The sequence below is a fragment of the Alosa sapidissima genome, chromosome 20 (assembly GCF_018492685.1).
Source record: "Alosa sapidissima isolate fAloSap1 chromosome 20, fAloSap1.pri, whole genome shotgun sequence".
Lineage (NCBI taxonomy): Eukaryota > Metazoa > Chordata > Actinopteri > Clupeiformes > Clupeidae > Alosa > Alosa sapidissima.
Window position 1 is genome coordinate 17424838 of NC_055976.1, and position 26449 is coordinate 17451286.

The 26449-nt window shown below is 44.6% G+C and overlaps 2 protein-coding genes across 3 annotated transcripts; one reads left to right on the plus strand and one right to left on the minus strand.

The window, feature by feature from the left end:
* Window positions 1-2889: 2889 nt before the first annotated feature.
* LOC121694753 (cartilage intermediate layer protein, nucleotide pyrophosphohydrolase) lies at window positions 2890-16914 on the plus strand. The gene is given in 9 exon segments (XM_042075074.1): window positions 2890-2983; window positions 4309-4476; window positions 8610-8879; window positions 10265-10450; window positions 11172-11486; window positions 12786-12894; window positions 13536-13693; window positions 14162-16422; window positions 16424-16914. Coding segments are annotated over 8 exon segments (3477 nt in total). The 5' UTR covers window positions 2890-2983; window positions 4309-4412; the 3' UTR covers window positions 16538-16914.
* Window positions 16915-16930: 16 nt separating this feature from the next.
* On the minus strand, window positions 16931-25981 carry eif3jb (eukaryotic translation initiation factor 3, subunit Jb). Of its 2 annotated transcripts, XM_042075080.1 has the most exons (9): window positions 25823-25981; window positions 25609-25706; window positions 23807-23867; window positions 21394-21476; window positions 20552-20560; window positions 20161-20275; window positions 19494-19670; window positions 19226-19299; window positions 16931-18568 (listed from the first exon to the last, which is right to left on the minus strand). In XM_042075080.1, the coding sequence occupies exons 1-9, from the start codon at window positions 25842-25844 to the stop codon at window positions 18428-18430; spliced, it is 780 nt and encodes a 259-aa protein (XP_041931014.1). In that variant the 5' UTR covers window positions 25845-25981; the 3' UTR covers window positions 16931-18427. The 2 variants fall into 2 exon arrangements, with proteins under 2 accessions (XP_041931014.1, XP_041931015.1); XM_042075081.1 differs by lacking the exon at window positions 20552-20560.
* Between the last annotated feature and the right edge of the window lie 468 nt (window positions 25982-26449).

The window sequence follows — 26449 nt, forward strand, 5'->3', positions numbered from 1 at the left end:
GTTTTATTTTGCAGTCTATTTAGAAATTAGTTCATTTCATTTACGCAAATTCTTATTACGCGTCCAATTCGACGAGATTGTTCCTACACCACAAATAGAGAGCAGGTAGGGCTGGAGACATTTACAGACCAGTGCTGTAATGGGTGATCTAATTTCTCTCTGAGGAAAGAACATTTGAATGATAAATGATATCAAGCTCAAATAAAGGGGAGCAGCTGTTGCATTACTGAGTCACTTAACATCGGCCTGTTTATCCTTGTCATGTTTTTCTTTCCCTTTGATTTGTGCCTAAAAGAAAGCAGTTGTGTATTGCCATGGCACCAGTTCAACAGCTTAGAGAACAATATAATGACTCTCAGATGCAGAGAGATTTCATCAGCTGTAAACGCTCCGTATACTCTCCAGTCTATCAGTAAGTGGAGAAAGGTTTGAACACTGCAAGCATCAGTGAGAATGGAGCGGTTATTTTGGCTACTGAAATATGGATGTGAACGAGGCATGATTGTTCTTCTACTGTAAGAACCCTTACTCAGCTAAAAGTGTGCCATTGCAGACTGAGTAAATTTCTATGATTACCGTTGTTGTAATGGTTATAATTATATAATAATCATTATTAGGATGATTTTGGAACACAGCCATAGTTAAAGAAGTGGGCTGTTGAAAAGTGAAAACAGACGAGAATTCAGACTAGCTTACACTTTGTTTAAGAATCACAGTCTGTGTAGCTGTTTCTTGGTACACTAATGGGAAATCCAAGTAGGTCTCTAGCAGCCTACAGAATTATAGGTGAAATCAGTGAATGGTTCAAACGAATCACATAATCAAATGATTGCTTATTTTATGCTAGTCATGCTAGGGCATGTCACTCTTCCAGGAAGCCCCGAATGACCCATCCCCGCTAATTCACCATGCCGATTTCCTGCCCACCTGTGCGACCCTTTTCCTGCTGGTGTAACAGAGGACATGTGTTCTGCCTTCCCCTCATCAGTGGGTCTGACAGCATGACATAACCATCCTCAGCTCGTTCTCCTGGCCTACAGAGTTGCTCTATACACGACTGGCACAGTGCCAACAGACCTGTGCCAGCTCTGGGAACCCGCCATCGGACCATGACCATCCGTCTTGACCTGATAGCTGTAGCTGCTATCCCCGTGCCAGACCATTTGTCTGTCGCAGACTATTTAAAGCAAACCATCATCCTCACACTGTTTATCAACAACTCAAAAGATAAATGATTATTGCAAGATGGCTGTATAAAATCAGACTCATCGCACCGCTCACTCAGGCCAGCGGCGGTTTTCATCAGTGTCGCCAGTGTAAACTGTTGATGTCACAAGAGGTATTATTTCTGCTAGGCAAGTCAAAGTAAACCTTACAGGACACACAAAGGCTGAAACTGCTGTAATTGAAGTCTCCCAACTGCTGTAATTGAAGTCTCCCGACTCAACCATCAAACAACTTTGACGCCATTTGTGTATGCATGTGTGAGTGTGTGTGTGTGCGTGTCTTTGTGTTTGTGGAAATATAACATTTTGTTTTCTCCTCTGGTCATCTGTTTGCTATCACACATGTCATATTTCAACACACTTCATCTTCCATTGGTCACACACTTCACCTGCTGGCTTGAAACAGCTGCTGCATAGCTTCTGCTTTCTGATAATAAAAAAAAAGAGTCTGCTCAAATAACCAGAGGTTCCGTAGAGGCTTGTTGGTTCTACTTTTAGAACTCTTTAGAACGCGTCTTTGAGCGACTTCTGACGCTTTAGAAGTCTGATATGAGTTATGAAGCCATATAACTGTGTGTTAAGCTACTGTAAGTGTCTCAATGTCCTGAAGAAAACTTGCAAAACCTCAACATAGAACTTTTACCATTGTAAAGAATCATGGTGACTCCAGACTGAACCAGTTTTGGTTCTAAAGGCTCTGGTTGCTTGGCAGATCAGGGTCAGATCTATTGGAACGTGAGCTTTTATCTTGGCTCTTTACAAAGATCTACCTGGAGCCTTATCTATGTTTTCAGGAGCTGCTGCATCTGGAAACTCCTGCTGAGTCTTTGCCCTCTGAGCCTATAACATCTCACAGCTGATGAGTGTCCTTAGATGTGTCCCAGAGCAATTCAGAGAAGACATTCCTGGTGGCCATAGTCACTCACACACACACACACACACACACACACACACACACACACATCGCACACTCACCCACACACACACAAACTCGCATGCATGCATCACACACACACACACATGCCGCATCACACACTTACATCCCACTTGTCCTTAATGTAGACAGCACACAAACAAACAGCCGTGGCCCACTGGTTAGCACTCTGGACTTGTAACCGGAGGGTTGCTGGTTCGAGCCCCGACCAGTGGGCCACGACTGAAGTGCCCTTGAGCAAGGCACCTAACCCCTCACTGCTCCCCGAGCGCCGCCGTCGTAGCAGGCAGCTCACTGCGCTGGGATTAGTGTGTGCTTCACCTCACTGTGTGTTCACTGTGTGCTGTTTGTGTTTCACTAATTCACCGATTGGGTTAAATGCAGAGACCAAATTTCCCTCACGGGATCAAAAAAGTATATATACTTATACTAACATTCACACAGTATTATACAATGTATACAATGCATACTATTTCCCCTGCTACAATGTGCACATTAATGCCAGAGAGTACACACACACACACACAAACACATGCTGTACAACAAACCTATGATGTATTAAGTTGATGGGGGGGGACTCGGATGGGGGGGGGGACTCGGATGGGGGGGTGCATGCTTGTGGTTTCTGCACGCTGTCATTTGGCTTCCTGTGGGTGTCTCTTGGCCGACCCCTGGGCTTAAACTTGGGCTATATAAGAGGGGGGAGGCAGCAGACTCCACGCACAGACACCGACCTACAGCAACCGGACGGGACTTTTATTTCCGTGGGAGGGCGAGAGAGCTGTTGGACTACTGAACAGTGCACAGAGACTGTCAGGCAGAGGTAAGACCTGCTTTCTTTCATGCTTTCTCCTTTCTTAACACCTCAGCTGAGTTACATTTATGATTGAAAACTGACCAAAAAGTTAACATCTCCACTTCTTCAAACTTGTTTCAAATAGATTTGATATGGAAATATAGCAGTCGTGGCTTGAGTTTTGTGCATCATAACTTAGAAGAGAAAGTTTTGCAGAGTTTGATTCTTTAGACAGAAGGCTGAGTGCTAATGTGCTAGTGTGTTTTTGCCATCTCCTCTGAAATAGACACTGGTGCTGAACGATTTACAGCATGTGACAAGACAACAAAAAAGAGTGTGTTTCAGAGAGAGCGAGAGAGAGGGAACGAGTGAGAGCAGAAAATGCAGCAGAGAGAGAGAGAGAGAGAGGGAACAAGTGAGAGCAGAAAATGCAACAGAGAGAGAGAGAGAGAAATGGTACATATGGAATATGCATATTGGATGCAAAAGCATTCTCCCATTCCCCTGACACCGTGTGATGTGTTTCACAGCTGTGTTACCTGAGAAGTGCTTTTTTTTCCTGCTGCTGCTGCTGCTGCTGCTGGGCTGAAATGCTTTTTAGCTCCGCGTCACACCAACCCTCTCCGCTCCTAGGGGTCAATGGTCAGGGGGTTGCAGTCATCCCGCCGTAAAAGAGGCTAAAAGAGAAGGTTAATGACGAGCCAGTTTGACGAATGAGTTTCTCTGTTGACGATGGGTTGCGTTGTGTGATTATGTGAGGCTGATATCTCATGGGACCTGTGGCTTTGTGCTTGATGACTTAAAGTAAAGCACTAAGATCTACATTTTTTTCGTTGTTGCTGTAAATGATTTTCTTTAAAGTTTGTTTTTTTCTCTCTGACCTCTCGAGGATTCCCACATGGCGTTTATTGTGTAATTAACCTGATGTGTTCTGTTAAATGTGATACAATGTTGTAATGTAAATCACCGATTAACTATGAAACACTCTCTACATGGGATTGAACATAAGTAATCATGTCTATCTTGTTCTTCCCCATTAGGCCTGGCACTGCATGTATCTCTGTATGTATCTCTTCAGATACTATGTACTCAGAACTACATTGATTGCCAATTAGTGATTTCTAGATGATTTCTGACCTTGGGATTGAGAATTCTGAAATACTACTATACCTTTCTGTCGGTGTAGACATTCTGAAACGGCTAATCCACTAACCTCCAGCTCCAGCTAAAACTCTGATCTGATGTTTTGTAAACACATGGAAATGAAAACACTATTATTTTTGCACCAACAGATAAACTTCTACACAACGTATTTGCTGATATATGACTCAAATTGCCCTTCTGACCAGCAGGCTTGTGGACGGACTATTCTTAGTGCTGGGGACCGTCTGGTGGTGAGTCCTCATTGCCTGGGGCCAGAGTTCAAAGGTCACGGGTGACAGCAACAAGGAGCAGGATGAGCCGCGTGTCCGTGTGTGCTGTTCTCCTCCTGTTGGGGATGTCCTGGAGCTCTGCACAAGGTCAGTTCCTCTCCTCCCTTCTCCTCTCCCTTCTTCATTCAACCTCTCCGTTTCTCTTCTCTTCTCCTCTCCCTTCTTCTTACAACCTCTCCTTCTCTCCTCTCTTCCCCTCGCCCCCTCTCTTCTTGAGGCTTTCTTAGCTTACAGACATATTTGATCTGGAACCTATAATGACTCTCTAAGTGTAGTATAGGAATTAACAGGTTTTACAGAGAACGGCATTTGGATGCCAACAGCTTTGGTTGGTTGGACTTCATGGATAGGGATTCAAACAGCAAATATAAATGTACAACTATAATTGTTTAGTAAATTACTTCATCATTGAATATTGTTTATGGGGTCTTGGACAAATAATATGGTTTTCATGGAGTTTCATAGGCAACAATGTTTGGCATCACCTATAAATTCAGTTTGATATGGTCATCAAGTAAAGTAAACCCAACTGTCATTCACAACAGACATCTAAGTTGTACACTATGTCATTCTGTAAGAAACGCCCACACACAATCGACAAATAATGACAATACCCTTTTTTTTTTTTTTTTTAAGTATATTTTTTTGGGCTTTTTATGCCTTTAATTAGATAGAATAGTGGAGATTGACAGGAAGTGAGTGGGAGAGAAAGTCGGGGTGGGATCTGGAAAGGACCACGGGGCGGGAATCGAACCCGGGTCGCCGGCGTACGGTGCAGGTGCCCCAGCCAGTCGCGCCACTGCTGGGGCCAATACACTTTTAACATTGCCAGCCAGGCTGTTAAAAGTTACCTCACAAGGCTTAGACTAGGGTTTCTCAATGGGGGCGGTATCGCCCCCTGGGGGGCGTTCGTACAACCTAGGGGGGCACTGGGAACGTGTTTTTTTTTTTTTTTAAACTTCATGGTCTTCACATATTTTTGGTGAAAAAATAGGCTACCTGAAATAAATAGGCTATTTTCATTCATGGGTTTCTAACCCCTCTACCGTCCCAGCTACATTTTACTGTTTATCTATGCTCAGTGGTCATACAGTGCAGTTCGGGCCTGCACACGCCCGGACTCATGTCCCCCAGCCCCAGCTATCGTCATCTCTATAGTAACGCCGATAAACATAACCCAAGTTTGCGGCTTAACAGTTTAATAACCAATAAAAATTTACACAATTCACTGTCACGTCTTCATCTTTAATAAAACAACACAAACGAACATGGCGGATAGCAAGAAAAATTGCCGACAGTACAATGCAAATTACATCAATTTTTAAATGTTTTTTTTTTTACCCAACCAGTCTCCTATTGCTTCTAACAGTGGGCTACATCTGCTTCATAATAAAATAGGCTCATAGGGACATTTTCTTATAATTCCAGAAGAAACCAAAACAGCACAGTAATGGGCTCGTTTTTTTATTTAAGCAATATAGCATGAGTGTGAGTGGCCTATAGCCTACCCAGGGGTGTAGTTTTTTTGTTTGTTTTAATTGTGTGTGTGTGTGGGGGGGGGGGGGCGCCATGGATCGAAGTAAGGTCAGGGGGCGTTTGCTCAAAAAAGGTTGAGAACCACTGGCTTAGACCAACACTGCATAGTGCTGCTTTAAATATGAGCCTCTCTGTGGTTCCAATGTGACTACATCTATCTGATCGAAAAACCCTCTGGTACATTTACACAGCCCTATGTATGTGATCTTCCCATTTGAAAAGCCTGGCCATCAGTGAGAGCTCACTGGCAGGTCTCTGCATGACCACACACACACACACACACACACACCAGCCCGGCCCCCAGAGACACTCTCATATCATGCCACAACACACATAATCAAATGACTGGCGGAATCACATCATCGCATGCCAGAATTCAATCAGGCCGTTCAGCCACTGAGTGTCAAGGGCTGGTAATGGAGTTTGCCAGAGGAATTGTCTCCATAAATTCACCAGAGCCTGGTGTCAGCCAATGTGGAGCCAGTAAAGCGTCCGCCTCCCACGGCCCCAAAATAATCTCTCGACTGTGTCAAAATGAGTGATCTGCCGCAACGCCCGCGCCTGATTATTAGCACTCCCTTGCCAGGGGTTGTCAAGTTAATAAAGGAACATGTGATTTTCCTTCTTTTTTTTCCTCTCTATTTTTTCCCTCCCATGCTTGCTGATGCGGGTGGGAAATGACTGTTGCCCAAGCAACGGGCGCGGGTCCTGGCTTTGCCACGGCTGATTCAGTTACGTGTGAAAATCCCGGGGTTTTACGGGAAGTTTAACGATCGCGGACGGTAATTGAGTGGCGGAGAACATGATCTGGCGTGGCGGAACTGCTGGCCCCTGGCGCATGCGGGGTTAGAGGGTGCGAGGGGAAGCACACAAACAACCGCCGCTTTGTCTCCCCTGCTGCTGCTGCTGCTGCTGCTCGCGGAGATGCAACTCCTCCGCTGTCTCTCCTCCAGCCCACAGCTGTCATAAAACACAACACCAACGCTCTGTTTGTTTTTTTACATGCTTGCATGGACAACAGTGGACGCTGCTTAATGTGGGAGCTAGAGGCCACAGTGGCACCTGTCTTCAATTGGTCACAGCATATCCGCATGCCAGTAGCGGCAATAGTAGCCGTTCACTGTGCAACGAATAGGCCTACTCTAAAACACCAGGGCGGAATAAGCGGTAAACCGCACCCAAGCAGGGTTCCATACCGCATACTACAGATGTCCTATTGTTAGTTACAAGGCTTTTGTAATGCACAGAGGAAGTCCCATTTAACACAGTTCCCCCTGGTGAAAATGAAAGAAAATTGAGGCAAGCGCTTAACTACTAACAGTCGAGGGCGTGCGTGTACTCAAAGACACCACAGAAATTCCCTTCAGTGTTGTCTGCATTAACGCATTAGCCGGCACAATATAGCCACTAAGCTCATAGCTAGCGTAGCACCAGCCACATCTGTTTCCCAGCACACTGAGAGAAGGGCCCTCTAATCACGCTGATGCAAGGCAGAGGAAGACGGAACAAAGTGCTCCCAGCACACCATCGTCATCATCATCACCTCCAGCTGAGACGAGATGAAGGCCTGAGAGAACTTCACATCAGAGGAACGGAAAGCCTTGCGCGCGTCTCAGAGCTGGCACCCAGCGTCAGAACTTTGACACCGGCAGTAACCTGTATTTCATGTGAAGTGTAGGCTGCAGAATATATGCATTATAAAAGATGTGTGGTTGAATGTTTTTACAGGAGCATGGGGGAGATATGGTCTGTGGATTGTGAGGACTCTGAACTTTAAAGGTTAGAATAGTTTGGATCATACTACCTAACCCTGCACACTGTGGTATGATCCAAATTATTAGGTGTCCTGTTTCAAAACTGGTGATTGATATGAAAATGACATTTGTCCTGAAATGTATTTCTATAGCCTTTCATTTCTTTCATATATATTTTCTATAATTGTATAGCCATCTCTCAGTACAGAGACTGCAAACTTTCTCTGGTCCACTCACATGCTTGGTGCAGGAGAAGGGTCGTAATCAACTCTAGAAATTCTAGAAATGTTATGCCCTTTTAGCTAGAATAATGGTTACATCAGTCTTCAGGTAACAAATGAAACTCTTCCGGTCTTGGGGACCCCTTAAGGCCCTCCTCCCAGTCTTGGGGACCCCTAAAGGGCCTCCTCCCTGACTCTTGGGCCCCTGTGGCAGGTCCTGATGGGAAAGTGCACATTTATTCATGCTTGGATTCCAGTGTAAAAAAAGTCAAATTTACAGACCTAAGCATCTTTATCTGTCAACACAGTAAAGAATATAGTTTAGTTACTGTATCATCCCAATGGTGATGATTACTCTTATTTCATTCTGAGTACAGAGGGCATTCATCTTACAACCCTTTTTTCCATTATTTTCAACAATCATTCCCACTTTAAATGCTTCTGCTGTCTGCATACATGCTGAGAATCATGTATGAAAAAGATTTAACGTGTCAGCAGGGTGAAAATGATCTAGTTATATCTCCATGGTCTTATTGGATGGTACTTATTCTTTTGTGGTACATTCCATGGTACTAATTCTTTTGTGGTACTTTGCCCTATTTTATTCAGAGTCAATGCGGAATCGTGTCTTACCATCCTCAGGTGCAATTATTTCCAATTATTATACTTACTTACTTATTTCCAATGCTTCTGCTGTCTGCACGTCCAGATGACTTGGAGTGGACCACCTGGTTTAACGTGGATCACCCTGGCGGTCGCGGGGACTACGAGCAGCTGGACGCGATACGGTTCTACTACCGCTCCCGCGTGTGCGACAGGCCCCAGGCGGTGGAGGCTCGCACCACCAACTGGATCCCGGCCGGCCGCACCGGGGAGAGGGTCCACGTGGACCCGGCCATCGGGTTCTGGTGCGCCAACAACGAGCAGCCCGCTGGACGCAACTGCTCCAACTACGCCGTCCGCTTCTTGTGTCCCAGAGGTGAGCGAGAAAGAGAGAGAGAGAGAGAGAACCAGTAGAAATGGAAAGAAGGAGGGGAAAGAAAGAGATTGAAGGCGCAAACAAGAGAGGTGCATGAGCAAAGGAATAAAAGAGGGATGAAGACAAAGGAGAGGAATTACACAATCGAGAAAAGAGACCAATTGAAATATGAATAAAAAGGAATGGGAAATGGTAGAATGAGAGACCAAGGAGAAGAGAGAGAGAGAGAGGGGGGGGTAGAGAGAGAGAGAGATCAGGAAAAAACAACATAGCTTGCCAGCTATGAAACAGCTGTAGGGCAGAATCTGTGGGGAGAAAGAGGATCCCCGTGCTCAGATAATTCATTTGTGTGACAGACACATTGCCATTTATCAGCGTCATGGCAGGGGAAATGGCCATTTGCACACTCTCCCCCATTTGTACTCTCACACTGGAAGAAAGGGGTGGCAACTCTGAGCCTGAGGGGTGTGTGTGTGTGTGTGTGTGTGTGTGTGTGTGTGTTTGCATTACATTACAGTGGCATTACAGTGGAAAAAGAGCAAACGCCTGACTTTGAAGTGTCTGTTTGGTCTCAATTCTAGTATGCATGTGTAACGCTTCCCTCCAGCACTGACAGAACGCTTTGAGAAGCTTGAAAATTCCCATAATGCCGTACAGAGAGCTGCATCTTCCCATTGTGGTGGCTTGTAGACAGTACATCCAGCATGGCGCTAACACTTCCAAGGTCTTCCTGCCTTCAGTTCCCAGTGGGGAGAAGAGCCGATAAAAGTGGAAGTACATTTTGGATGCTAGCTGAGCGAGCAGTATACATTTCCTTATGTCTCGCAGAAATCATCTTTTGCAGGAACATGAGGCATTTGAATCACCATAAATTCTAGTGCAGCCTTATGTGTCTCTTTCTGATCTGGGGCCATGTGGGTGAACGGGAAAGGGATTGTTGCTTCATCCTTTCCCAGAGTTTTTCTGTGACAGTCTTAAGCTGTCTGTCCCCAAAACCATACAAGATTACAGGGCTTAACATCCCGTCAGTAACAGACCTCTTTGTGTAGCCTACATTTAGATGTTAATCATATCTTTAGTATTTAACTAAATGTGACAAAGTTAGTGAATGTATGGACATTAACCCTGAAGTAGCCTTGAATTGTTGTGTTTATGCTGATTTAGAATCTGACCAAGAGAATGCCCTGTGGAATGTGAATGTGTGTGAGTTCTATAGAGGGACATGTGTGTCTCCCTCTGTATAGATAAGAGCCTGGCCTGGGGGTGTCTAAAATGTGAAAATATACATAATTATGTATAACAACTTTTTTACATTTCGTTTGACATTTGGGAGGCTGATATACTGTGCGTTAAATAAGCCCTGCGCATGTGTGTCCTGTGTGTAGATAACTCAGCCGTGGTGAAGGGAGCCTGGGGTCCCTGGACCGGCTGGACAGAGTGCCCAGCGAAGTGCGGTCAGGTCGCCGTGCAGATGCGCTCCAGAACTTGCAATTCCAAGCCTAACCAGAGGGGGCAGCAGTGCAACGGGCCAACGGTGGAGGGGAGGCAGTGCAGAGGACCAGAGTGCCTAGGTGCAGATCACTCACTCAGCCTACTGGGCCAAGACAAGCCACATTTATGCATGCTATTGTTGATAGTTACCATTAATGTTTATTAATATGATTGATATTATAAATGCTTATTAATGAGATTGTTACATCTCAGTCACTGCCAACTCACAACCCTGCTTCATAAGACTGATAGTCATAATCATGTTATGGTAGATGTCATACACCATGACACATCATGAAAGCTGTCTGATGATTTGACATTGTGATAACTGTCATGATCGGTCTATGCATTGTATAAGCCATTACTTAATGTCACATGTCTTTAAGCTGTCACAGCATGTTAAGGTCGTTACAGTTACCAATCCTGCTGACTTAACACTGTTACATCACTGAGCTGGACTGGAGTTGTATAGCCTTTTTATCACAGCATATGACATCTACCATGACAAGATTAGGACAAATTTCAGGGGTCAACAAAAAGCATGTTTTAATTCAACTGTCACTGTTTATTTATTCCTTAAAATATTAGTGTTACATTGTTTCAAGATTTAAATCTATTGATAAGTCATTAATCATTCAAAATCATGATACATTCATTATGCTACAGAGCTTTGCAACAAATAAACAATTAAAAATATATATAAATATATGATGCAAAGTAATATGCAAATACTTAACAAATCCAGTTGCTGGGGGAACCAACCTTTCTGATGCTGTTGATCTCTCTGACGTACGACTCCAGGTTGCCACCTGCAATGCACCGTGGGTCGGGTCAACGTGGAGTGTGACGCCTGCATGTGTGAGGCCCACACAGTGTTGGGGTCCGTGCGGAGCGCTGGGGGTCTCCCCGCCCCGGGGGCGGCCATCCTACGCTCAGGCCCGAGCCCCAAACTCCTGACGCTGTCCGACCATAACGGGCACTTCCGCATCCCGGGGTTGTGTCCCGACGGAAACTCCTCCTTCACTGTGCAGCTGCTGGGCCACGCGCCCTATGAGGTCATCGTGCCGCAGAGCAACGAGCGCACGTCTGTTCTGCATGTGAAGCTGGAGCGAGCCAGTAAGGCCTCACCGCAACACCACACACATTACACACACACACCTCTCACACTACACATCACACACGACACACACCCCAAACACTATACATCCATCCCGCATGTGAAGCTGAAGCGAGCCAGTAAGGCCTCACCACAACACACGTCACACACACGACACACCTTATACACTAGGTACCACCCACCCCCACACACAGGGCACACACCTCCTACATTAAACATCACACACCTCACACACTAGGCACAACACACACACTTCATGGCACACACACACACTGCAGGTCTGGCGAGGGAGAGCCATATGGGACATTGTAAATGTAAAATATATAACTTAACTGCTCTGCGCAATACTTTCATATAGGTAAGAACACTTACTTTTGTGAAAAATATGCCATTTAGTTATGAGGGAGCGAGCATTAACACATCACGGTGTCACTACAGCTGTCTGTTATAGCGTAATGTCTCCACACACATTTATAGAATGTTATTTATGCTCCTCTTCCTTTTAGAGTTGATGCACATTGTTTTTCACAGGTGTCAATGAATGCCTTGTGCCTCACATGCATGACTCAGTGAGAATTACCATTTCCAGCTACAGAACGCATATCAAAGTCATTATTTTGCCGCACCAAACATATTCGTACATTTGATTTGTACATAACATATAGTTTACGCCCTTCTGTGCTGTGGCTGTCAGAACAGTATATGTGTTTGTTTGGCTAGAAGCTCAAGCAAAAGGCTATTTGCTTATTAATTCATACAGTAACTCTCCTAGAATGAGTTTAGCTGAGGCTTGTGGTCTGTGCCTTGAAACAGAAACAGAAAAATCCCCTTAAGGGCGTCGTTTTTCAGACAACAGAAATAATCCAGTCCCATTACTAACAAGAAATAAATCCATATATGCAAATAATTGTAAAGCCCACCAGTTCATCCCCTTAAGTTAACAATAACCTACTGACTTGTTGATTAATGAATTTAGAGGAATAAATGGATGCAGAAATCTTATCTGCATTATATTCATGCATTCTAATAATATTATTAATAATGCATTAATTTCTTTACTCATTAATTCAGCAATCATTAGTTCTGGTTCTAATGTGTATCTTATCACATTATCAGTGCCTAACATGGAACAATCATTCATTCAGGAGCGCAGCGGTAAATGCAAATTTGTGTAAATTTAACTTATGAATGTGTTACTTTTGCACTAAACATTTTTAATTCAGACTGTCTTGTTAGCACAATCCATCACACTTACCAGGTTAGCTATGCGCTCTGACAATATGTTCTATGTTCCGTAGAGAAACCATACATAGTGAAGAACCCAGAGCCCAAGGCCCGCAGAGAGGGACAGACCACAGCGTTCTGCTGCAAAGTGAGCGGAGAACCGGAACCCACCGAGTTCCAGTGGTAAGTCTAGGATTTATATTCACAATATTATTTAACATGTTCAATCCCGAGTCCCTTAATGCTGTTTTAAAGCAGACATAGAATGAAAAAGCATTTTGCCTTGGCTTTGTTGAATAAGGAGAGTTCGGTGAATGTCCACAAAGTGACCGTGAACCAGAAACACGTTCTATTTCCTCCGTCATGTACAAATCTCAGACTTTGAAAGGACCACTAAAATATGGGCAAATCGGGGACGGTGTGGCGCAACAGGCTACATCGTTCATACCATATACGGGCCCAAGTGCCCAAATGCCCACGGGGACCCAGGTTCAAATCAGACATGCGGTCGTTTCCCGATCCCACCCCATCTCTCTCTCACTTACTTCCTGTTTCACTCTTCACTGTCCTATACAAATAAAGCCAAAAATCCCCAAAATACGGGTTTATTCCCTAACCTAATTAAAGGGGTATAAATGCTATAAATGTAAGACTTATGGGGCAGAAGTGGCCTGCACTTCGAACTTGTAACTGGAGGGTTGCCGGTTCGAAACCAGACCAGTAGGAACAGTATAAAATATGTATGATATACAGCATCAAATATATATAATATACAGTGTAAAATGGGTATCATTAGCATGCTTTACTACTGTGTCCACATACAGGTTCCACAATGGCAGTCTGCTGGACAGGAGCACACTACACTATGATAGCACCCTGGTCCTGAGGAACCTACGCATGAGCCAGGCCGGAGAGTACTACTGCAGGGCAAGCAGCCCTGCTGGAGCGGTCAAGTCCAAACCAGCCACTCTCACTGTCATAGGTGAGTACACACACATAACACACACACACGCGCGCACACACACGCGCACACACACACGCGCGCACACACACGCGCGCACACACACACACACACACACACTCTCTCTCTCTCTCTCACACTGATTACTACTGAAGGGCGAGAAGGAATAGTCAAATCCAAAACCAGCAATACCCCCCACATACATATACACAGAATACTACATTCCCGTAAGAGCTCACTATTGATCAAGCACTTCTGCCTGAGCGTTGTGTAAACATTAAACTACAAAAAAGGATTACATTCATAATATAACAGATGTCTGGGCTACAGAGATGTGACATTTTGCTGTTTTCTTTCAAATAAATTACTCAGTCTTGAGGGAACTGAGAATAATCCGACATGAATGTTGACTTTTCTTCATGCAGCTGTTTTTCATATGCGATAAGCTGTTTAATCGTCTCTGCTCTGTCTCTCCATCATCTTGTAAAGGTCAAGACGAGGCTTCCTGCAACCCGAAACCAGAACCCCACCTGATCCGCCTCCCACACGACTGCTACCAGAATCAGACCAACTCGTTCTACTACGAAGTGGGCCGATGCCCGGTCTCCACTTGCGTGGGCCAGCTGGACAACGGCATCAGGTGCAAGGACTCTGTGTCATACTGCTGTGGAGTCGCCAAGATGGAGGAGAGACAGATCAACTGCCAGGGATACCAGCTCCCCACTATGGTGATTACCGGGTGCGGCTGCAAAAAGTGTGTTGACACCAAGGCCATCGTCCGCGGGCGAGCCGTAGCCGCTGACACCGGGGAGCCAATGAGGTTCGGCCACATCTTCATGAATGGGGTCAGGATCAGTCGAACGGGCTACAAAGGCACCTTTTCCATCCAGGTGCCCCCAGACACAGAGAGGCTAGTGCTCACTTTTGTGGACAACATGCAGAAGTTCGTCAACACCACCAAAGTGCTGCCGTTCAACAGCAAAGGCGGAGCCGTGTACCACGAGATCAAGCTGCTCAGGAAGAAGGCTCCCGTCACGCTGCGCTCCACCGTCCCAAACACCCTCCAGCTCGGGGAGGTGGCAGACCAGGATCCTATCGCCTCAATCGAGGTTCCACCCAACTCGTTCTTCCGCGAGAACGGAGAAGTGTACATGGGCAATGTTCAGGCCAGCGTGACTTTCCTGGATCCCAGGGACGTGTCGACGGCCGCCGCTGCCCAGAGCGACCTCAACTTCGTGGGAAACGAGGGTGACACGCTGCCCCTCAGGACCTACGGGATGTTCTCTGTGGACTTCCGGGACGAAGAGGCCGGCGAGCCACTCAACGCTGGCGAGGTGAAGGTCAAACTGGACGCCGCACAAGTCACGATGCCTGAACACCTGAACACCATGATGCTCTGGTCCCTGAACCCCGAGACGGGCCTGTGGGAGGAGGAAGGTCACCTCAAGATGGAGAAAAAACGCCGAGGCAAGCGAGAGGAGAGGACGTTCCTCATCGGCAACATGGAGATCCGGGAGAGGAGGCTGTTCAACCTAGACGTCCCGGAGAACCGCAGGTGCTACGTGAAGGTTAGGGTGTTCCGCAGCGAGCGCTTCATGCCCAGTGAACAGGTGGAAGGAGTCGTCACCACTCTCATCAACATGGAACCAACGCCGGGGTACTCCTCGAACCCCCGGGCTTGGGGTCGCTTCGACAGCGTCATTACGGGGCCCAATGGAGCATGTCTACCTGCCTTTTGCGACGACCAGAAAGCGGACGCCTACACCGCCTATGTCATGGCCAACCTGGGGGGAGAAGAGCTGGAGGCTGTGGCATCCTCCCCCAAGCTGAACCCTAACGCCATTGGTGTTCCTCAGCCCTACCTGGGGAAGCTGGACTACAAGAGGACCGATCACGAGGACGAACGTGTGAAGAAGACTGCCTTCAGCATCAACCTGGCCAAGCCCAGCCCCAACGCAGCCGAGGAAGCTAACGGACCCATCTACACGTTTGAGAACCTTAAAGAGTGTGAAGAGGCTCCTTTCAACGCTCCTCACTTCCGTTTCTTCAGGGTGGAAGGCGATCGCTACGACTACAACACGGTGCCGTTCAACGAGGACGACCCCATGAGCTGGACGGAGGACTATCTGAGCTGGTGGCCGAAGCCGATGGAATACCGTGCATGCTACATCAAGGTCAGGGTCAACTCCCCCCACGAAATTAACGTGCGGTCCCGAAACATGGGCGGTACACACCCTCGCACTGTGGGCCAACTATACGGTATCCGGGACACCCGGAGCATCCGGGACATGGACCAGGCGGCTGTCTCTGCTGTCTGTCTTGAGTTCAAATGCAGTGGGATGCTCTATGACCAGGATCGTGTGGACCGGACCCTGGTCAAGGTCATTCCCCAAGGAAGCTGCAAACGTGACAGCGTGACCCCAATGCTGCAGGAGTACCTGGTCAACCACTTGCCTCTAGCCGTCAACAACGACACCAATGAGTTTACCATGCTGGCGCCACTTGACCCTCTGGGCCACAACTACGGCATCTACACGGTGACTGACCAGGACCCGCGCACCGCCAAAGAGATTGCCCTGGGCCGCTGCTTCGACGGCACCTCGGACGGAACCTCTCGGGTGATGAAGAGTAACGAGGGCGTGGCGCTGACCTTCACCTGCGGCGACCGCGAGGTGACCAGGACCAGTGTGTTTCAGCAGCTGCAGAACGCCCAGGGGGGGCAAGGTGCCCAGACCGTGGTGACGGCAGGGCGACAGCCACAGGGGCAACGGGGGTAACAGAAGGCAGAGGGGAGGGACATCAGGAAATCTGAGAGGCAACCGTAGGCGGAGCACTCGGAACCCTGTCAAAAACACAAGTGTCTGACGTCTTAACCCCACACACGATATGCACACACACACACAGCAGCAATGTCTTTGGTAAATACATTTTCTTGGTGATAATAGAAGGGGAGGAGGTGGTAATGTTTTAATTTTGTAATCATGTCAGGAGTTGACTGGCACACTGTTATTTTTTTGTTTTCTCTTCTATTCTGGAAGGTGAATAGTACCCTTATACCAAATCATATTTTACTCAGATTATTCTTGCCCAGGGATGTGTTGGGACGCCGTTTATGTTGAATTATGCATTTTCCTCTTGTACTGTGATAACTAATATTTAGTACTTGAAACTGTAAATATTGGTATATTTATTACACTTCATATGAACCCAGACAGATAAAAATAAAAACAACCAAAAAAGTATTCTTGTGATGCGTTCTGATTCAAACAGCCATGTTTAATTATTTAATTATTCCATCACACCACCAAGAACTTGGCTGATGAGTTTATTAAATTAGATACTTAAAAAAAACATTGCAGGCGATCTCTGTTGTCCATGTCAAATCAGACCAAAGTTGTGGAGGCAAATGGTTTTCAATAGTGAGAAGAGGTGGGAGGAAGCCTAAACTGTTCCACAGTAAGGCTGAGAACCCCATTGGCTACATCTGTCCAGCCAAAACTGCTTCACCAGACACTTGATACAAGCCTGCCGAAGCCGAGTCAAGAGATCAGTCATGAAAGAACTTTCTAGAGCCTCCACTCCTGTTACATCGCCTCCAATTGCCCTCCATGCTGCACGAGTGCCTTAAAGCTACCCCCTCTCTCCTTTTTTACATTTTTTATCTCTTTTAAAAATGCACAAAAAAAAAAAATCAAAAAATCCAGGTTAATCTGAAACTAGATTTATTGAGCTTTTTTTCCCTCTTCTCCAACTTCCTTGTTTTAAAGAATGTTTTTAGCCACTGCTTGCTTGCAAGGACTACTCCATAAAGAGAACGGCGATGGCTGCAAAAGGGGCAAAGCTGCATTTCGTGAAATGCATGCGCATCGTTTCAATGTGCATCTCTTCATGACTAATGACTTGTTATTATTTTGTTTAATTTATTCCATCACTCCAGGCCCTGGCCTCTGTGTAGTGTGTTTTAAAAGCCCTGGAAAGAACTAGGAACTTAAAAGCCACTCTCTGAAATCGAGGACATGTGCATCAGATCTGTGTTTGGCAATTGTAGTTCTAGATGCTACACACCTCCCAGTAGAAAAAAAACAACAATTCGCCAGGTAAGCAAAATACTCCACGTAGTAATATAAACATTCGGAAATTTCTTGCATAGAGAACATCAAATTAGTTTCTATGGAACTGCAATTATGAAAGAGCAATACTTTTGTCAGACATTTTCTTTTCTTTTTTCTCTCTTCAGTTGACAAGAAAACATGATTCTATTTCTGAAATTGTACTTTCATTTCTTTTTTGGGGGGGGGGGGGGGGGGGGGGGGGGAGGGGGGAGAAAAAAAAAAAAGAAAAAAAAAAAAATCAGGCAAAAATGTGTAGGTTAAGCACAGCCACTGATGAGGACACTTGAAGCACAGGACTTACTTCATAAAGCTCTTCTTTTTAGAAGGCTGGCCAATTCACAAAAAAGAAAAAAGAAAAGGAAAAGTACAAGGCAATTCAATATATAATAATATATGTATATTTTTTCTCTCTCATTCTCTTTCTATTGACCAAAAGACAAGTGGTGTAAGCAGCTCCCTTTGATGTTGCCCTCACACACGGCAAGGGCAGAGCGCAGGGATGACATGTTTGTTCAGCAGCCAGCTTTGCCTGGTGGCATGGGCTTGCACGAGGGACGCGCTGGTCAAGTCGAGTGTTTGTTTGTTTGTTTGTTTGTTTTGGGGTGGAGGAATCGGACGCGAGCGTTGGGAGTTCAAGCCGTGGTCACATGAAATCCTCGTAGTCCTGTTCGTAGCCAGCGCCAAACCCGCCGTAATCATCCAGATCGTCTTTCTTCTTCGCCTTCAGGCCTCCGCCCGCCAGATTGAGATTGGTCTTCTTCTTCTTCTTCCCCTTGGCCAGTTGCTGAGGGACAAAACAAAGCCACAAAACATGCATGAAGACAGGCAGACAGACACAGACACAGCTAAGTCACATTTGTTGAATGAACCGTGTTGATTTTAACATGGGGATGTAAGCATGAGCGCATACATTCTCAATGAGTTAGTTATTAATAGTAAACATCCAACAGTAAATGTGTAATGGAAAAAAAAAGTCACAATGCAGCTCAACAGCTCCCCTTAGTGAGCACGGCAAGAACTACACTGAGAAACGGCAAAACTCAATCAATAGGTTAATCAATAGCTCAGGTGCATTGTTTTAAGAGTCTTAAAATGAACAGGTTTGACATATCGGATGGATTAGGTCAATCAACAAAATAAAAGAAATTTTTGTTTTCAAATAGGACAAGGCGCTAAAACCCTCACACCACTGCTAAGGCATGTTACAGATCAAATAAAAGATTATTTTCTCACCGATTTAAATTAAATTTTAAAAAGTTTGATCATTTATTTGAGAAACTGGCATTCCTTCCAGTCATGATTAAAGTGAGAATGAATGTCTGTACACTGGAGTAGATCCCAAATTTGAATTGGACTATATATATATAAAAAAAAAAAAGGCAACATTTCGGCCCAACAGGGTCATTCCTTCCTGTCCAAACAGAAGGACTACCGAACATACCTTCTCCTGTTTCTGTTTTTCATTAAGTAGAACTGTCAGGCTAGTGCTGACCTTCTTCAGGTCCTCCAGTTCCACTGCAGCGAAAAACAACGACAGACAGGGGAGAACCCATTAGGTGACGCATCATCTCATAGAGTACACGAGGCCATGCTACAGTTCACACACAAACTCCCTTCTTGAGCAAGCAGTCCCACACCCTCTCTCTGTCTCACTGTCACACGCACGCACGCACACACTCTCTTTTTGAGCAAAAACACTTAATACTTACATGAAATACAGAGTTCACGAAACAGGGATTCCAAGAAGGTAGAATAATGAATGGACTTGTCGTACTGTGTGATTTTTTCCCTCAGAAGCTTCTCGAACTCGACAAAGTCTTCCCTAGACGAGGGATTAAGGGCGTCGATTCCAGAAACACTGTTTTGAATGGCATTAGATTCCACACCTAAAACACAAAGTTAATACACACTTATAAAGAGCTTTATAAACCACAGGAGCTTGCATCTTGCCTTTTTTTTTTTTTAGAAGAAAAAAAAAATGTGACAGTCTTTCTCCATACAAACTCCACTCAACAGGGTCAGCACGTGGAGAAATCTGAGGTTTCCTTTTGCAAGCTTAAAATTGAATCAAATGATGGGATCAAACTTTTGACTCAGAGTGTAGCTTGCCTTTGCATCTTGTTTTCTGATGTATGATTATGACAGGACCAACAAACGTTTAATCTCAGAAAGTGCACAAAAACAATCATATGTTTTGATATGTGCATAATAGCCTAATAGTGAAAAGATCCACTATGAATAGCTATGGAGTCCATGGTTCTGTGACTCCCTAATTTGAAAAGCACTGAAAAAAAAAAAAAAGAATAAATAACTAAATAATAATAAAAACAACAAAAACAAACAAACAACCACATGGTGTGGTGAGAGCGGACCCACCGAAAGCCTCTCTGGCGAGCTCCATGTCTGCTTCCTCCTGGGCCTTCTTCTGCCGGAGCCTTTCGGCGGCCTGCTCCTCCGCGGTCAGCTCCTGGGCCTCCTGGCTGGCCTTTAACTGCCCACCACACACAGAGACGTCAGGAAGAGGTAACCGCACAACGAACCGCAGGAAACGCAATCTCATCATACGACCTTCAGGCCAGCGATACACCGGGTCCGCAAACTGAAGCACTCTCACGTTTGTGGAGCGTAAAAATAGTTTTAGAAGCCAGGTCGAATTTTTTAGAACATACATACATTGATTACAGTGGCAGCTAATTGTTTGGTGCAGACGCTCCGCGAACAGAGAGCTTCAGTTACGTGCCCGGAGTAGCCTCTCTGTTATACTTACATCAATACACTGCGGATCACGAACATAAGAGAGGGAGACAAGAGTTTACAGGGCTCTGCATGAATTTCCATAATACAAATTCCCTTTAACTGCTATTCACACACAGAGCAAAACGTCAAGCTTACACAGTGCTGCATGAAAGAATAAAAAAAGCAATCTTATGTACAGATCCATCTATTAATGAGCAATGCCAACTACCGGTGCCACAGGAAGGGGAATACACAACGTTTAAAAGGACTACAGGAAAGCAAATCTAGTAAGGCAGATTCCTTGACACTCACAGTTCTCATAGCAATGAGGAAAATATCAAGTTTACAAAGCACCACATAAAACAAACACCTGGTAGTATAGGCCTAAACTTCAAACTTCCTGTAACTGCAATTCAGCCACCGAGAGAAAATACCAAACCTACAAAGCCTTCGATAACATGCAGTCTAGTGTAGAAAAACTCCCTTTCAAAAAAATGTTCTACAAAACAAATACTACTGTCTTGAACTGTAATCCACACAGTTATGTGAAAATGTCAAGTGTATGAGCTGTTATCTAATAATATGTAAGAGTAGCGAGCTGGTGCTGTAGCAGTGTAACCCCGACACCTCCCGAGACGTGCTAGCAACAGACGTTAGAGCCCATGGGTCTCAGCCACCTTGTTAGCACGCCCGCCTCCCCGTCCGAGGTGCAGCACGTTCACAGGTTCGAGCCTTGGCCTGAACTGTGCCGTCAACCCAACGGAGATTAAACAAAGCTCAGACTTCCTTTAACAGGAACGCGCACACCCTCAAAGGAATATACCACCTTTTAAATGGCGATTTAATAATGTTATCGTTTATCGTTTCACTTACCCTTTTCCTCAGCTCTTCCTGTTGTTTCCTTTCCTTTTCTTTGATCTTTTCATTTAATTTTTTCTTTTCCGAAACTTTTGTTTCTACAGAAGGATGACAGGGGGAAATTCCACATGTGTCATTAAGAAAACTACAATTGTATTCTCCAAACTCATTGCAAGGGTCAGTGAGGTAAAGTTATGGAGAGTGGTGAACTTAAATGGTAAACATCTATATATAGCTATATATATATCTATATCTACATCTATATATAAAAGCCCTTTTGCTTAATTTTGCTAATACAATGAAACATGGACTCGCCTCTGAAGAGGTTTACCCTGAACTCTGAGTCAACCTACAGAGGTTTGTCACTATACTATGTCCTTATAGTAAGACACAGCCCTCCAGTTTGTAGAAGGGCAATTCCACGCAAAACTGTCACGTCCATAACGCCAAATAAATACCATGGCATTGTGTTGCCGTTATGGATGTGACAGTTTTGCGCGGAATTGCCCAGAATTATCACTGATCTCAAACATCAGTCAATAACACACTGGCCCAGTGTTAAGGGTCCTTCACATCAGGAACGATAACTATAAAGACAACCTTTACTATAAAAGCATCCACACTGTCGAACGATAAGGAAAGTCTCTCCTCATGTTGATGAATGTGATGGCTAAAATGTGATGGATTCTGATTGGCTGTCAGCTTTTTATCATTTTCCAAAATCACTCCGAGAGTGATCCCCAACGATAAAGTTCTTCATGCTGTTATTGTTATAGTTTATGTGTGGACGTCATCTTTCATATTAGCTAGGACGATACTAGTTTTTTGCCATTATTGTTATATAGTTATCCTTCTTGGCGTGAAAGGCCCTTTATGGGCATGTGTGCTCTAGATGTGACTTCCCTCCTCTTAAGGTTTTGCACCTACATCAAAATGTCATGTGACCGTTTGTTTACAACTAGAGTGGTAGGCAAGAATGGTAGGCAAGGCACTGCAGAGTGGTAGGCAAGCCTACAACAGTCGGGTTGCATAGGCTACACATAGTTACAAATAGCTTCAAAATTGAAATTTTAATATCAAATATTGACCGACCACTTGTGTAGGCCCTAACAGTTGGTTTTACAATAAGAAGCAAAAAGGCGACAAACGACCGTTTAGCCTACCTATCCTCATGGTTGTGGAGGATGATCGTTAGTAGCTGTGAAGTATTTTATTCTCAAGATGGCCTAATGGTGTAGCCTAGGCTACTGTCTACGAAGACGTAGGCTAAAATACAACTATCTACAGTCATCCAAAAATGAATTGCAAGAGATAGGCTATGAAGGGAAAAAGTGCAGCATTTTAAACATGGCAAGAATATTTTTACCGGAACAGTTTTGTCTCGTGAAATTCGTGCTTGTGGACATCAACCTCAAACACCACTGTTGAACCTAGGCTACTGCTTCAGTCATGTAAGAATAGCAGTTTATGAATTATCTTTACCCGTTTAATCAAGTCCACATGACCAAAAAAACAGCATATTTAAAGGCTGAGCTAGCATAACAGCCTAATAAAGCAATGGATAACTAATAAAAAGTCTCATACAATTAATGAACTGTATCACTCACATTCTGAGTTTTTCTGGGTGGTTATATATTCATGCAGATCGTCTTTGAATGAGTCATCGCTGTTATGTGTTATAATATGTTACAAGATTCATGACTTTAACGACATTAATGTTACATGATGCTGACTGACGCTGGCTATGTAGGCTACCGTTTTAACGTCTGCTAGTCTACTGCCTACCAAAACCTGTCGCTGTTCAGTTCAAGTTAAATGATCAAATATTGTTTGATTTTGTGTCAACTTTCAGAGGGAAGACATGTTCCTTTCTGGACAACTTTCACAGCTTCTAAGAAAGTCTATCGTCTTCGAGTTTTGAACAGAGAAAAAAAGTTAGGCTACCATAGGCTACATGCAGGTTCTCCCATAACGTTATCGATACAGATCAATGCACCAAATCAGGGCGATTTTAGCGAAATGACGTTCCTGTGACAGGCTATCAAATATTGAACAATGGGATAACGTTTCATCATCACCTTTATTGATGCCTGAAATGTTGACATTGCTGAAATACAGAGATGTAGCCTACTGAGAGGCAGCTGCAGACAACGATGTTCAATGGGTTCAACTTGTCCCTTGCCTACCAGGTGGATGTAAACAAAGCTATAGAACCTAGAATACGTCACATGAAACACGTTAATAGACCCTTTTCAAGAGAGTTCCATTATCAGCATCATAGTTAGCCCCACAAGGCTTCCGTTTTAACATTCCATATGTTATCTTAATGCAGAGGAAGTAGATTGGGACCCAAATAGAACGTTCAAGCATTGTTTTTGTTTTTATTGTTGAAAGGGTCTATAACTTGTCTCTTGTTGTACTTGCTCACCTGTCTTCTCCTGCGCTGCCTTCGGTTCTCCTCCCTCCTCCTCCTCATCATCCCAGTTGTCCTGTGAAGGGGGGTTGGGGGTGGGGGGGGAGAGAAACAACAGAACTGAGAGACTCATAGAGAGGAGAGGACTCAAGTAAATAAACTGCCTGACAGGAAGCATGAAAACTTTAACAAACTGATGGTAACATACAAAACAACACAAAAAGACAACAGAACGATGCTCAAAAGGAGCACAATGTATGCACCGTTTCACTGATCTATGCCACTAACCTGATAGTGTGGTAATATACTGGTGACTAGTGGCCAAGACTCAATAAGACAAGCCAATATCAACATCAAGTACCATGTATAAGGCGACAACACTTTTTCAGGCATAAGTGAAGGACAGTTTTATCTGTTTATACACACACACACACCGGTTTTTATCACCGTTTATCCAAGCTATGCAATATTGAAGACCTTATGAAAGTACACTATCGGCAAAATTGTTTGCAAGACTTTAGTATAGTATTTACATAGGTAGAGTTCTAGTTTTACACCAAAAATTCCATAATGTTGATTCAAATATATCTGGTGATAGGAGGCGCACCTGATGACCTGTCCAGTACAGTTTCACGTTCAGCGAGAAAAATCGCACTTGGATGCCCAGCTGGTTTACCAGGTCTAAGGCTTGAATACCAGGTCTAAGGCTTGAAAAGCAAAGCTAGTCGTTTCCGCGGCTCTGTGTGAGTCGGTACGTGAAATGGAGAGGGCTCTGGAACGGGTCTCACAAAGGGCGGGATGTAACACCACAGAACACGACGCTGACACCACTGACCGCCTGATCTCGGGAATCATTTGAGATATCTCTACGGGACGAATGAATGCGGGCCCTCTCAAGTCACACGACACAAAATGACAGTGTGAATGACGTACGTCAAACATCAGGCATCAAAACCACGAACACACACAGCAGATGAGATTATGTGTAATTTGTCATGTAGAGTTTTACACAATCGTCCACTGCCAATGCGTACTGGCATTAGCTATAACGACTACAAGAAACAAAATAGTTGAGTTGACATATGGAAACATCTGACGACTAGAAAGCTTGCTAGTAGCTACGTCAGACTGAATTCCCCATGTAAGCAAAGCTAGCGAGCTAATAGTACGCAGCTAGCAACACTAGCTATCAACTGGCGGCATCACAAGGGTAATGTGAAGTTCGGTATTTTAAGTGACGACTAACTGACAGTATCAACTACATTTCCCCATTCGTTTAACTTGTCACTGGATGGCTGGCTTTCAAAAGTATGACATTTAGCAGCATACTGGAAGTCTCCACACACAGCATACGGAACGACAACGTGGTTGCTGGCTAACCGGCCGGCTAACATGGCAACACTTATTAGCTAGCAGCTAACGTCATTGTAGCTTAAAAACATGAACCGGTGCCAGGCGAAAGCTGCTATTTTTTGACAGTTGACACATACGGTAGCAAAGGGAAAAAAAGATAAATATAGACATCACTTAACTTTCTGACATGAGCTAACGTGATCTACATGGCAAACGTTAAGTGTCTGGTAACTTCTTTGCCGGCTAGCAGTAACATAAGCCTGCTATCGCTAACTTGTGCTAGCTGCCTTTACAGGCAAACAAGAGAGATCGTGACATAGTGATAGAAATAATACGCCTAAAACTACCTAAGGTACTAAAACTGTCATTTCTGTATTTTAGAAAAGAAAGCTGCGTAAAATCCCATACTCAAATAGCTGGTATTCATCAGCTAACTGATAAACGTTTAATAGCTATGCTGCTACCTTCACGTCTTCATCCTCGTCCTCGCCTTCCCATTTGTCCAGCAACGCCACTGGCTTTTTTGCCGTTGCCGATTCAGTTGGCTCGAAGTTCTCAGCGTCTGTGGTGAAATGCCACAAATGGAGATTTTAGAATAAGTTCAACGATCATCTATATTAATCGATCATCTCATACTTACTTTAAAGCCTAGAATTCCGTTGAAGTTAAGATTCTTACCCCACGAGTCGGAGTCCGCCATCTTGGTTATGTGTGAGTTTGTTAAACTACAGGGCGAGTAGCAGTGGCACCGACAAGGCTCCACCAGCGCCGCGCGCCTTTGTGAGAATGACTGGATACCGGCGAACGCGGGATTTGGCTGATGGTGTGTACCTATGGTGTGTACAGCCAGCATAGGACGCCCCCACGTGGTATAGACAGGTTCACTGGAACTATTTTCATGAAATGAGGACTAGTAGATGTGAAGTCTTGATGATTGAGAGGGAAAAAATCCTCGATCTTATTTTATTTATGAGATACCTCCAGCCGAGATAGCCTGTAATAATGTTTTTCATATCTTTGATGTCTATTTTCAGCAATGAATGGCTATACATTTTTCACACACTCATAATAGTCTTTGTACTTGCATGGCTAATGTTTTTAAAGCTGCTGCTGTCATATGTCACTAGGGAGAAAAGGCCTAGGCTATGTGTAAGTTGCTTGGATAAAGGCGTCAGCTAAATGCATAAATAAACTGTAAAATATCATTTTAGCATTTTCAGCACTTCATGCCAGACATGTCAAGCCTTTTTCCTCCATTCCAAAACTTCTTTTTTTATCCACTTTATTTTCATTTTACACGCACCA